This window comes from Hoplias malabaricus, chromosome 3 (genome assembly GCF_029633855.1).
Source record: "Hoplias malabaricus isolate fHopMal1 chromosome 3, fHopMal1.hap1, whole genome shotgun sequence".
Lineage (NCBI taxonomy): Eukaryota > Metazoa > Chordata > Actinopteri > Characiformes > Erythrinidae > Hoplias > Hoplias malabaricus.
In genome coordinates this window covers 50,370,389-50,383,916 of record NC_089802.1, presented here as the reverse complement: position 1 = coordinate 50,383,916, position 13,528 = coordinate 50,370,389, and the positions used below count along the sequence as shown (strand labels likewise).

The 13,528-nt window shown below is 39.7% G+C and overlaps 2 protein-coding genes across 3 annotated transcripts; both read right to left on the bottom strand.

The window, feature by feature from the left end:
- Window positions 1-240: 240 nt before the first annotated feature.
- Window positions 241-6,483, bottom strand: uqcrc1 (ubiquinol-cytochrome c reductase core protein 1). The gene is made up of 13 exons (XM_066664569.1): window positions 6,350-6,483; window positions 5,018-5,158; window positions 4,690-4,776; window positions 4,469-4,598; window positions 4,103-4,301; window positions 3,925-4,004; window positions 3,109-3,224; window positions 2,159-2,302; window positions 1,717-1,877; window positions 1,437-1,522; window positions 1,231-1,319; window positions 1,007-1,082; window positions 241-871 (listed from the first exon to the last, which is right to left on the bottom strand). Exons 1-13 carry the CDS (start codon window positions 6,410-6,412, stop codon window positions 807-809), a joined length of 1,437 nt encoding a protein of 478 aa, XP_066520666.1. The 5' UTR covers window positions 6,413-6,483; the 3' UTR covers window positions 241-806.
- Window positions 6,484-6,995: 512 nt separating this feature from the next.
- Window positions 6,996-12,887, bottom strand: LOC136691762 (tubulin monoglycylase TTLL3-like). Of its 2 annotated transcripts, none has more exons than XM_066664526.1 (13): window positions 12,728-12,887; window positions 11,963-12,181; window positions 11,127-11,218; window positions 10,832-11,018; window positions 10,625-10,671; window positions 10,408-10,536; window positions 10,168-10,282; window positions 9,968-10,078; window positions 9,664-9,856; window positions 9,304-9,452; window positions 8,901-9,144; window positions 7,813-8,248; window positions 6,996-7,652 (listed from the first exon to the last, which is right to left on the bottom strand). In XM_066664526.1, the coding sequence occupies exons 2-13, from the start codon at window positions 12,057-12,059 to the stop codon at window positions 7,035-7,037; spliced, it is 2,418 nt and encodes an 805-aa protein (XP_066520623.1). In that variant the 5' UTR covers window positions 12,060-12,181; window positions 12,728-12,887; the 3' UTR covers window positions 6,996-7,034. The 2 variants fall into 2 exon arrangements, with proteins under 2 accessions (XP_066520623.1, XP_066520622.1); XM_066664525.1 differs by having other exon boundaries at window positions 6,997-7,652; window positions 11,127-11,224; window positions 12,728-12,886.
- Window positions 12,888-13,528: the final 641 nt, after the last annotated feature.

The following is a 13,528-nucleotide window of genomic DNA, read 5'->3' as shown; positions in this document are numbered from 1 at the left end:
TCTCAAATCATATGCCACTGCTTTTTTAATATTACTACTACAAGCTTCATTTTGAGGAAGTGAGCAGCCAGCATTCTTTGTGCATCTCTGTCATTGCAGTTTAAATGTCAAAATATCTAGAAAATGTTTAGGTCAGTCTTGTGTTTAAAAACACACATGCACTTTTCTAATTGTATCATGTAGCCACCAATTATCTCTGCCTGTCATTGTTAATGTTTGGTAGTTTATTGTAAACAAACACTTCCACAAATCATTTCCAGAAGAAAACGGATTGTTACTGCAGAAAGGAGGGGCCAATAAATACCACTTATTTCAGAAGTGTAGTTGAGCATTTTATTGGGATTCGGAATGAGGGCTTCTGTTATGTACAATAGGACAGAAACAAAACATCACATCAATTCATAAATAGTTTTGCTGTGTGACGCACGCTGGACTCTGCCACGATTTTGGTGGTTTTAACAATCTGAATACAACCCAGCTCCCCCCACTCTTCTGGTTTTGTGATATATAATGGTTTATGCTTGAAAATTGTGTCACACCATAAACTAGGTTGCTGTTTGTACTGTTAGGATTTAACAATCTTTAGTAAGAGGTAGTCACTAACTTCATAAACAAATGCTGTCATAAACCTCTTAAGGTCTTTATTCCTCAACTCTAGAATGGTACTGAGATGAAAAACGCCATTTCCAGTGCAGAAATGAGGAATATGTTTTGGAAACAAAGCACCAGTGGTGATCAGAACACAAAAAGGAGACCAGCAAAGAGGAGGAGAGAAGTTCTGACATCAGATTAAACATACTGAGCATTTAGAACCGAAGCCAGTACATGGCACTGCGCATTCTGTTGTAGTCGGGAAGCTGCTCAATTGGACCTGAAGAGAAGAGAAAGTACTTATCACACAGAGTCCTTTTAGACAGGAACTTATGTTACATCAGCACCTTTTTAAGAGACATCTAATTGTATGCAGTGGTGCATTAAGCTCATCAGGGAAAGAGAACAAACTCACCAACAGCTGACACAGCAGGGCATTTGTCATAGATGTACTTGGAACAAACATCTCGTACTGTCTTCGGGGTCACAGCCTTAAAATTTAACAAAAATTTGATTTTTCCCCAAATTAATCATTTAAAAAGATCTTTTACCAAAGTTTAAAAAAAAAAAATATTGCAGATTCATGGAAGTCACTAACGAATTCTCCCACAGGTCTCTAATAAAGACAATGTAACTCACCTCAATCCTAGCATCCCACTCAGCCAAAGGGATGCGACGGCCATAGTTGAGAATGTGCCTGCCAATGTCATCACAGATCAATGTGGTACCTGAAACAGCCAAAGTGAAATTGGACAATATGAGCAGAAAGAAAAAACGCATGGAAACATGTACAATGTCAGGAACAATGTGGTGAGTGAATGCAGGTGTGTTTGCGTGTTTCTCACCATTAAGCTGTCCTACTAAACTGGCCTTCAATGCATTCTTTGCTCTAGCCACATCACTCTCAGTCACTGTGGTGCACAGATTCATCCTATGGTCCAAAAACCAGGAGAATACGAGTGTATACTTATATATACAAACTGTGTTACAGGGACAGCATGCATTGAAATAGAACCCAGACATCTATCTCATTGTTCTTCAAAATGAAAATATAAAATAGAATGAGGAAAACACACCAAGGAAAAATAAATCCACTTGTAAACTCTGAGAATAGTGTTTACTGACCAGGCATTCTGAGCCCAGTGCATCATGTCTTCGATGTTATGTTTGTCAGTGACGTAATAGATTCCCAACAGCCCAGTGTCACTGTAAGTGGAGTGGAAAGCCTGGTAACTGTGGCACAAGTTCAACTCTGCAGCAAGACTTGCCAAGCGACTGCTGAGGTGCTAAACACACATACACATGCCTTGTAAGTTTCAGTATACAGTACTGCTCCAATGTTTACATACTTCAATTTAAAATCTTTATATGTGTTGGTAAAATTTGAGTTTATAATTGACAAGTTCAATAAGGTCACCATTGATGCAGATACTGGAAATCCTGTGTACTAGATCAGAGCATCCCTACATCGTTACCACTATACCACTTTACATACCACTGGAAAATTAACACCACTTTATAACTATGTAGACTTTACTTGGACTTTCAAAAAACAGGTTGAACCAACCTTTCCCCCTCCAAATGTGATGTCATAGCTGCCAATGATGGAATTAGCAACCATCAGAGGCACAATGTCTGGACTGGCAGCTCCTGCTCCCTCTACAGCAATAGCAATGTGTGCCAGGGGCATGGCATCATCACGCATTCTGATCTGAAACACAAAGTAAAATTAAAATATCCTTTTAATACATTTATATGTGGTATGAACACAAAGTGATTATCATGAAATTAAGAGTTTGTGTGTGTAACATTATTACACATATGCCATTTGTATTTTAAAATTACAGACTATAGTCCATTTGTTGCACTATACACTTGATTTTCCTCTATTCACCCTGCTCTTCAACAGTCAGGACACCCACAGGACCACTATAGAACAGGTATTATTTGGGTGGTGGATCATTCTCAGTGCTGCAGTGACGATGGCATGGTGGTGCGTTAGTGAGAGTATGAGTGGATCAGACAACAACGCTGCTGGAGTTTTTAAACACTGTCGCCTCTGTTAGACTCACACACCTTGAAGATATAAAGTCAGAGACAGTAGCTGATCTGTTGCTGCACAGATTTGAGTTGGTGGTCATCTAATCCTTAATCAATGGACACAGGACGTTTTGGGTTGGTGGACTTTTCTCAGTCCCGCAGTGACAATGAGGGATTTAAAAACTCCAGCAGCATTGCTGTGTCTGATCGACTCATATCAGAACAGCACAGACTCACACCACCACACTAGTTTCAATACAGCACCTTGAATTATTTAGGACCCCCAGAGAGCATGTATTAGACGCTGGCATGGTGTGTGAAATGGGGCAAACAATATACGAAAAGCAACAGATGGACTCTTATAGGACAGTTATTGTAGAACAACATGTTGGACAGTGGAACTGAGAGAACAGAATGTGTGGAAACAAGGAGACGGTCATAAATGTTATGGATGGTCAGTGTATACATTTGTCTCACCTCACTGCCAGTGAAGCGGCAGGGAGACAAAACAGGCACAGCATCATCCTGATACTCAAAAGAAACACTGCTGAAATGCTGCCTGGCTAGTCCCACCAACTCCTCATGGTTCACACCTACACAAGGGCAGACCCAATAATTAGAAAACAATCTCTACTACTCACCCTAGCAAAACATACGGAACACTTAGAGACAAGCTTGTTTTCTTTCTAGCAGAATGCAAATTACTGATATGAAGCAAACCTTTGTTTAATAACCAAACACTGTGTCCAAATTGTTATTTGCTAAAACAACAGGTGAACGCCCTCTGAGTGGAGTGATTCCATCTTTTACGATAGGGGGAGTAAACATTTAGCAGAATAATAGGTTTATTTATGTCCAAAAGCAACCAGACACCCTTTCAGTTACTATATGTAGATAAAGCTGCTTATGCTTATAAATGTTAATTTGCAAATAAACAGCTTATATAATTTCAATAGAAAATGGGACTTTTGGGGCCAATTCCTAAAGTCACCATCCTCAATATAAAGTATATAAACCACCCCAGCACTGGAACGTTCACCTAATGCCTTATTAATAATAATATGCTGGAGCAGCATTTAGGGTCCAGCAACTGACCTCATTAATATTCTCATGAATTAATAATTTAATCAAATCCTCAAAGTGTATGTTCCTATGTCTAGTGCAAAGCCTTGACAGAACAGCAAAATTGGTAGCACACTCCTTATTAAATGCTGCCAATTTCAGAAGAATTGTTTCATGGATGATCATGTGTATACAAATTCTTGGACATGTGACAATGTGTAATAAATTTACCTCCAGCAGCAGCCAACACCATGCGAGGAGCTTTGTAGTGGCTGTTGATATAATCCACCAGATCCTGACGAGTCAGTGTCCTTGAACGCAGGGACAAACACAATGACATGAATATTCCAAAAATTAATTAAGGAACAACACCTGACACATTTGAAGTCCCCACAAGTGCCTACAATACCTGGCATTTTGAGAGGGTCCAAATACACTCTGTGCCAGTGCCGTGCCCTGAAAAGCAGTGGCATGGAGCAGGTCCAGACACACATCCTGCAGATTGCCCTCCACTACCTCCAGCTCTTTGAGAATCACTCCCCTCTGCTGCTCAATCTCAGCCTCGCTCAGTGCCGAGCTCTGCACCACCTCTGACAACAGCTCGACAGCTGAACATCATAATGTTAGTTAGTGACACCAAGACAGATCATTTGATTTGCAGACTCAAAATTAACATTATTATTTTTTACGATGCTAAACACAAATAAAGTGCAAACTTAGATATTTATTCACCAATATAAACAGGTATAGAATTATCTCAACATTTAGATCAAACCTTTAGGAAGGTCCTTGGCCAGTGTCTTCATGTAATATGCAGTGTGCTCACGAGAAGTGTATGAACTTAGATGAGCTCCCATCGACTCCACAGCCTGCTCAAGAGCAGTCTGAGGGTGCTTCTTTGTGCCCTGTAATGAAGAAAGGAGTAGGAGTCTCTCTCTCTCTCTCTCTCAAAAAAAGAGAATGGTAAACAAACAGATAATGAAAAATTACATGTACCTTAAAAGCCAAGTGCTCCAAGAAGAACCCTGCCCCATTGTTTTTCTCAGACTCATATCGGCTCCCTGTACCAATCCACAGGCCAACCTAGAAAAGGAAGTGGGGTTAAATGTGGAAACATCCATGCATGTCATACTGTTCTAATAACATATCTTCAAGCCTGTTCTCATAAAAGAGCCTTGTAAGTGTTGTATATTTTATTTATACATTTTTAAATATGTGCAAGATACAGGCACTGTTTTTGCACCTGCCATGTCCTAGGATTAGTTATGTTTATGTATCTATGTTTTACCGTAATATGGTATGATATCCAATAATATATGCTCACAGTGCATGTAGCATGGCCAGTCTCCTCAGAGGCGATTCTCAGGCCATTGTCCAGGGTGGTGAGCTGTGTCTCTGGAGCACCTAACAGGCTTTGGGCATAAGTCACAGTCGCCTGACCCCGTCTCAGAGACAGCAGAGCTGGCTGAATAGACAAAGAATGTCATATATACAAATAAATGCTTCAGGACAGCAAAACTCAAATCAGTAGGAACTGCTATAAAAAACAAAAGCATGATAAATGTTTACGTTTAGATAATGTATCAAACTGAAATTTTAATGTAGCATACAATGCTAATGTCTACATTTTAAAACATCCCACTGAAATTGCAGCAGCAGGAAAAGCATTACACCTTCTAATGTCAACCCTTGAAACCAGAAAATATATGAGCAGATAAAAGTTAAAACAAACTGGGCAGGACACTGGGCTCCTAGAAGGAGAAGGTGATATGGTGAAAACAGTACATAGACGATACATTCACAAGACAAGAAGCAAGCCTTGGTGTTAAAATGCAACTGTAACACTACGTTTTAGTCTGCTATTAGAACTTAGCCATTATTAAACTGCTATTAATCTACTTCACAGACTCCAAAATAAATGGGAATAAATTAGCTATACTTTTTAAACGAAACATGCCGAGGGTCCGTGTTGTCTAAATAACCGTTCTGACGATATGCACGCTATAAAAAGGGCATAATGTTCACTATCATAAATAAATAAAAGAAGAAACACCTTAAAACAGCCCACTGCTACTCGTAACCGGTCATAAAGCTGATGGCACTGGCCCTCCTCCTCATAGTTTACTTTGCAAAAGTTGAAATGTTTCAGTAACTAATAACTTTCCGGTTAAACATAGGTAATAGCTGGAGATGCGTAGATATTGTCAGACCCCCTTATATCTCAGGTATGTGATCCAGTTTTGCACTAATGTTATCTAGATAGCTACCTTTGGTCAAGTTTAACGAGTAGCGGCTCCACACGGCAAGGAAGCGCTCAATGACCTTGTGAGCAGAGTATGCTGAACAGAAACTGTTTTTACCATTTAAACGCAAACATACACCCACCACATAAAGTCGGCACTCTGTTACATATCTACACGTTAACCGGAGAAGATTTTCTGTGACGGCTCTGAAGACTACTGACCTTCCAGCGTTAGAAACCCGGGAGCTAACGTTAGCCAAATAGCCGCTAAACAACATGCTAACACTCCGCGGCCTAGTGATGTCAAACGAATGACAAACGTCAAACTCCTGAAGAACAACTCTCTTTAACAGCAGAGTGTTCCCTAAAACTTAACGACACACCGTAATGAAGGAGAAAAAGCAATGTACTCACGCCCCGAGCTCTGCTAAAAGCTCGACTCACAGCTCCACCGACTCGACACACAGACGCTGCCATCTTTAACCTGAACTGACTGAGACCGAACAGTGCGCGCTCCCGCGGATCACAGCATTGTGCACGAGCACGAGGATAAGAACTATACAGCCCGTGAATTAAAATATGGTTAGTTCCAAAAAAGAAAAAGTATTTATGGTCCTCTGTATTATACGTGAGATACATTAAAATACTTGTCCAGATGTATTCACAAACTAATATTAATATAAAATTGACTGCTTTCATATATAATTCCATATGAGGTCAGGGATGGAGAATATAAATCCACTTCATATTTTATATTCTATACTATAAATTTCACAGCAATATTTAAGGAGATCCGAGTATTATTGAATTTTAATCTTAATTGAATTTCTAAAATTTCTAAGTCTGTACAAATCTCAAATGCCAGAAACCTTTTCTCTTTATCACCAACTTTGAGAGTCACACACCCCACTTAAAACAAACAAGCTGCTAGCTGATAGATTGGTTAATTTTCAATTCCTAATATTTTAATTAATTAATAAGTATACTTTATTCAATGTATACAATGTTTCACAGCACAAGGGAGACTCAAATTCTTGAATAAACAAAGGTTTATTATGAGGTAATTTGGTTACATTAACATGCAAACCAAGAAACGTCCTCAGTCCTGGGAGTGTGAAACATGTGTCTTAAGAGTTGTCCTTAAAGTCCTGGTGGCCTGGTCAGCCCTGCGATTGTGGTATCGTGAAAAGGTTTGAAAACGTGCACCAGAATATGGAAGCAAGGGTCTGGAAGTCAGCAGAATGGGCTCCTTTTCCAAGTCCTGAATGAAGTAAGGCACAGGGCCACCTCGGTGGCTGTCCTTTGACAGCCGAGTTTGCCCTGACTTTGATCTAGTTGTTTCAAGACCACAGTGCAATGGCTTTCTGGTGGATGCTTCAAAAGAGCAGACTGGCACACGAGATGGCAGCTGGAGCACATTTGCTCCAATGCTGAGTTTACCAACATGCTCAGATGCTGGTTTTATGCCACTGAAGGTTAAGTGCTGAACTACTGTCTTCATCCAGAGTTTAGGTGGAGGTTTAAGATTTTTAGGTTTTTCAGTTGGAGTGCCATTTTCTTTCCTTGGGGCATGGTGCCTGGAAGCAACAGGTTGTGAGCGGGAGAAGCTCAACTCAACGGGATTGGACAGTTTATGAGGGGGAGGACGAGGCTTTTTAATGTGAGAACCTTCTATAAGGAGGTTCACCCCTATATACTGTGGCACTTCAACTGCTGCCTACATAAAGAAAAACAGAGACAAATCAATGAAAAGCACATGCAGTAAAGTTTGCACTCTTTTTTTTTAATCAAATAAACAGGCTATTTTCAAATGTAAAAATGAGTAAATGAGTAATTCACTTTTATCTCAGAGATTTAAAGTATCTGTTAGTAGTCACCTGTTTGTATATAAGCTGAAAGTCTCCTGTGGAAGCCCCACGGTCCACCCTGCGATCCAGCACCACACGTAGGGTGTCCTCCTGCACAGCTGCACAAAGCCTGGTGGTCACTGCTGTGGATGGAGCCATGGTGGGACTGGAATTAATCTCAATCAGCCAAGGATGCAGGTCTTGGCTCAGCATAAAGTCAGCTCCATACAGTTCAAAACTCCCTCGTCTAGACTCCACTAGGTCCTGTGCAGTCTGCAGAGCATGGATTATAGCCTTCTTCATCTCTGGTAATATCACACTTGACCATAGTGCCCCCTTGCCCTGGCTTGACAGCAAGAAGCGAAACTGGTCACAGGACCACATGTTGTCCTCAGGAACCTCTGGGTGGCGCTGCAGAGAAGGATTGAAGTGCTTTTGAACGGAGTTGTTGCACAAATGCACTGCACTGGATGGTAAGGACAGAGAGAGAATACACTGAAGTTGTGATTTTGCAAATACCAGCAGCTTCTTTTCTTTTCGTCATACTATGATGATGTTACAGCTAAAATAAATTAGCTTGGGTTTTAATTAAGGCACCACTTAATGAATACATGTATCTAAATTGTTCCCATTTTCTGACTGCATTTTATTGGTCTTATCACTTCGAATTTAATCACCCCCCCAAACCCAACTAATTCTGAACAATATTTATTTCAAATTCAAACACCCTTTTGTCATTTTATGGTAACTGTTGAGCAGTATTAAAAATGTCAATTTTCATTTTATTCAGCAAATATAACCTAAACATTAAGTAATATGAAAATGGAAAACGAGTGTAATTTTTTAATCATTTATTTTTTATTATGAGTTCCATCAAAGAAAAAGTACTGCATAAGCATGTGCATTCATTTGTTCTGTTCTTGGGGATAATATTGCATTCAAGTGTAAATGTGTGTTTTGGTTTTGAGGATTTTAAGATGGTGATTATGATGAAATACAATTATATATTACACAAATACACTTTACAGCTTATTTGAACCACTAATAAACATTGTGCTGCATTTCACAATTAAGACTCAACCATTTTATGAAGAACATGCACTATTCTGTCATTGTACCTGTCCATTGTGTCCACTGAATAAGGCTGAGTGGAGAAACGTAGGTAGCACTTCTTATAGAACCATACAGTCAGAGGGTTCCAGTCTGTCACCAGAAACCATTGTCGAAGGTCAAATTTGGTTCCATAGATTAGAAAGGGCCGTTCAATATATTTCTGGACCACCCATTTACTGTCCTTAATAAGCATGGGGTCACTGTCCACTAGCTTCAGTATCTCATCCAGCCGCTTAATGCAAATGATGCCTGAAAATTTGCAGCAGATATTACTTCTGACAAAACCATTAATGTGTTTTAATTAACTCTGGAAGGTCAGTTTGTATAATACAATTAAGTAATTCATTAATTAATAGCTATTACCACAACCAATTATTTTACTTTAAGTTGCTGGAATCTTAATGTTACCTCTACCACGAGACTTGGCTCCTGGTTTGATGATCCAGATGTTGTGGATGCCATTAATATCCAGCTGTGGACAGACCTCTCGTAGTTTGTGCAGCATAATCTGGCAGCTATCCACATAATGGACACTGTTCTCTATCTCAGCTCCGTAACTGAAATAAATAGACAAGGACAGAGACAAATATAGCATATAAAGCATGTTAAACAAGACAGCTACTTTTGCATAATTAATAGATTTATTTATAGCATACACTGTTATCTAGTACATGCAGTACATTCTAATAAACTTCATAGCAATGATCATGCATTACTCAAACTCAAAGAAAAAAAAATTATATATATATAAAGAAACACAGAGCTTACTGGACAGCCAGATAATAGTTGTGTAGGAACTCTGACCACTGCTGATTAGTTAGTGTGGGCGGTGAGTCCAAGGCAATGTCTATATCATTATGTTCAAAACTGTCTAGATATTCCTGGCACACTTGTAATGCGCTGCCAATCAGTCTGGAAGGTACCACTGACTGAGCTTGCCGTTTAAATACCTTTTTCTGATCTGCAAGGAGGAAACAGTCATGAACCCACTTCTTATGGTTGATTAAAAGTAACAGTACAAACAAGCAAAGATTAGTTCTAATTAATCTTGTCCTAAAATCATGTTGCTTACTTGAAAATGACTGCTCTGAAAATGCTGTTGCCCCAGCATCATCTGTTCTTTTTTGATTTCTCTCAACTATACACTGAAGAAGACTCATACAAGCTGTTCTCCTGAAGTCCTCTGCCAGAAACAATAAAGATCTGAGATTAATAAAAACAGAATTATATTTCATTTAAGGACTGGAGAGAGTGGGAATACAGAAACCTCACCAATGAAGGCATGTTTCTCATCCTCAGCTCCAAGTCTGTAACATCGAGGGAAGAATGTGTCAGGATCAGCTGCATCAAACCAACGCAGATTCCTCAAATTCACACACAACCCCACCTACAGTAGTTCAAGGGGGACATTAGACTCCTGGACTCAGTTGAGGGATTATAATGGTTTAAACTCTTTGTCTTTTTTTCTCAATAAATAAACATTACAAGCCAGGGAACTTTAGGTGTTCAGACCTTGGTGGTGAAGGTTCCAGACTTTGCAAAGTGATTTGTCATCTGCTCCTTTTTAAGGCTACGGTTGTCTATAGAATCTCTTCGCGTTGTCCAATATAAATAAGTCAGCTCATTTCTGATCATTCGAGACTGATTAAAATAAGATAAACAAAGATAATATTAAAGTGATATTAAAGGGAGGACAAGTTGTTTTATGAGTGGTTGCATACTTCCTCACCATTAGGTCATAGATATCATCAAGGTCTTCTTCTTTCTCTGGCTCCTCTTTAAGGAACAAACACAGTTACACGGAGTCATACCCAAAATATAAAATTGTCCCTTGTGTTTATGCAAATGGGACAAAACAAACTGAAAATAATCATGTTATAACTTGCCTATCAAAGTTGTATTTTGTGTCCTTACTCAGTGAGCACATTATTCTTACCATTATCGTCGTCATCATCATCATCATCATCTCCACTTTCATCTCCATTACATTCATCATCCTCATCACTACGTCGTCGAATCTGCTGTTGGTTAGGCCTTGGCAGACGCCGTTCGACCCACCCTCTGGCCCTCAAAGCTGCCCGAACCACAGGGTATGGACCTTGGATGGAGAATATCTTGCGCATCTGAAATAAGGAAACAGAGCAAGAAAAATCTGAGCTCTAAAAGCAAAGCAGAGAACACTAAGTGCTCACTGTGAAATAAAGTTGTGTGACCTTGCTCTATCTTTTCACCTTAACTGCCTTTTCCACCTGGATTTTGGCCATGCGTAGCCGCTCTGGATTGATGGCAGGGAGGTTTATAACACCGCGACGTACTCTTCCCTCTGGAGCTGACAGCAACAGAAAGTTCATATTTTCAGTGTATATATTATTTATTGTCGATATCTGGGGGTTAGTAGATATTAGCTGTAACGTAGGCCATCTTGTTCTTGGTGCTTTATTTTTTCCCCAAATTTCATTTCTTGTCAACATCAAACACTGTCAGTTAGTGTATTTATATAATTTCTTCAACATGTAAAAATACAACATTTTTGCAGATTAGATTAGGTTTGATCCTCTGTTTCTGTGTCTGCAGGAACTTGAAAATCCCAATAATAAAATGACATATAGTGGCATTATATTCATCATCATAAATTCTGCCCATGAGCCCCACAATGTTGGCTACTCCTCCCTTTACGGGTTATTAATGGAAAATATTAAGGGACTGTAAAGTGAAAATAATGTATTGTATACTGTTACAAGCTGAGCAAAGCTGTGGACAATAGTAACTAGAGGGAAAACATGAACTTTCCAGGCTCTAGCTATGCTAGTAACTCAAGTCCAAGTACTGACAGCTTCGGCTCAGGATCAAGAGAACAGACTCATGCAGCTTTAATGTTTTAATCCTGTAGACCTCACACCTTCAACCCACAGCTATGCTGAAGTCTGACTCATCACTAATTCATCTCCAGCCACTGGTACACATATCAGTCATTTTACCTTTGGTGTGTCTGCTTTTATGGGTGGTGACCAAAATCCCATAACATTGAAGGTTCAGTGGTTGTCTGGAGATGGTCTCCCTCACTCACCATTGTCTGAATAGGACACATGACATTTCTCTGTTCCCATGTCCCCTTCATCCTTCAGGCCGGGCACGAGAGCCTTGCTAAGCTTTGAGACCTCCATGCAAACTTTATTCCTTATTGGTCCTCTGTCACATCGTAACTAAACCACTATCTCAACACTCTTCCTGGCTTCATTAGCTTAGAGCTAATATCTGCTGACAGTCCAGTTTCCACTGCAATGACCTGTTAAACGGATAAAGTGGGATAATAATTATGTAAATCCTTCACAATGACATATAGGCATAAATACAACTTGGAAATCGAAAAAATAAATGTGGTACAAGAATTTTATTATCATTTTTACAGTTTAATAAAGACTCAATCAGGTGTAGGCATTGTTACAAAATCCTAAAGTCCACCTTTCTGCCACTCCTCAGAGCTCCCATGCCCTGCAAGATGTCCTTAGCTTTGCTACGTCAGAAACTCTGTCTGTCTGAATTTGGCTTTTTGAGGCGGTATTGGGGGACAATGCAGTTTCAAAATTCAAATGATTAGACGATGTTCAAATGATGACGCTGATGTTTATTTCAAACATAAATCTAGAGTATAAAAACTCTACACAGTGTTACCACTGTGAAAACATTCACTGAAGGACGTTAAAATACTAAATGACACCTAGTACTGTGATCTAGTCATTGACTGTGAGGCCACAACGACCCCGTAGCAAGAATGCCAAGATATGCAAACAAACGCGCTGCGGGGGGTTGAACTGCGCCCGTTCATTTTTACCTGGTCGTGCACACGTGTCGCTCTATCCGCTTTGAATCCTTCTGCTGAACACGGCGGAAAGACCACTCCAGAAATTTAACACGGGGCTGCAACTACATGGATCTCTCTGCATGAGCCAGTTGCAGTCATGCACTCACTCAACTGATCGCGTTGCACCTGCTCAGTCCTCCTCTGCACACGTTTTCCATCGCCTGGTTACGGTCTCTATAACAACAGCGCCTACACACTCAATACGGGTCAGTTCTGCATAAAATCACACATGAAACTTTTCCCAGTTTAAAATAAACCAGTGTTTGATTTCTTGTCAGCACTCGAGGTTGCCAATTAGACCACTGCTGGTCCACCATCGGACCACTCAGATTACTGTCCTGTACAGGATATAACTAATTTTTAATCTCCTCAAACAGAGTTTAAATTCACAGAGACTTTTATTCTGGAAAACAAACTAATACAAATGTTACCAACAACTTTGAGAGATATAAAAATGAGCATAAGCCTGATATAAAATGATGATGCTGAAATGCTGACACTGTGCTGGATTAAAGCTATTTACTAATCAAATTTATAAAGGATAACAAAATAACCTAATGAAGGAAAAAAAATTAAATTGGACTGTGAAGTAGACTGTCAGAGGAATATATATATATATATATGTGTGTGTGTGTGTGTGTGTGATCCCAAAACAGAACAGAAATCCTTTTTTTTTACACAACTTTTCCTGCACTTATTTTTTAGCGCCACAAGATGGCGGGGGACACCAATTCTTAGCAAGTGAGTAACATGCTGCCTTAAGTCCCAGTC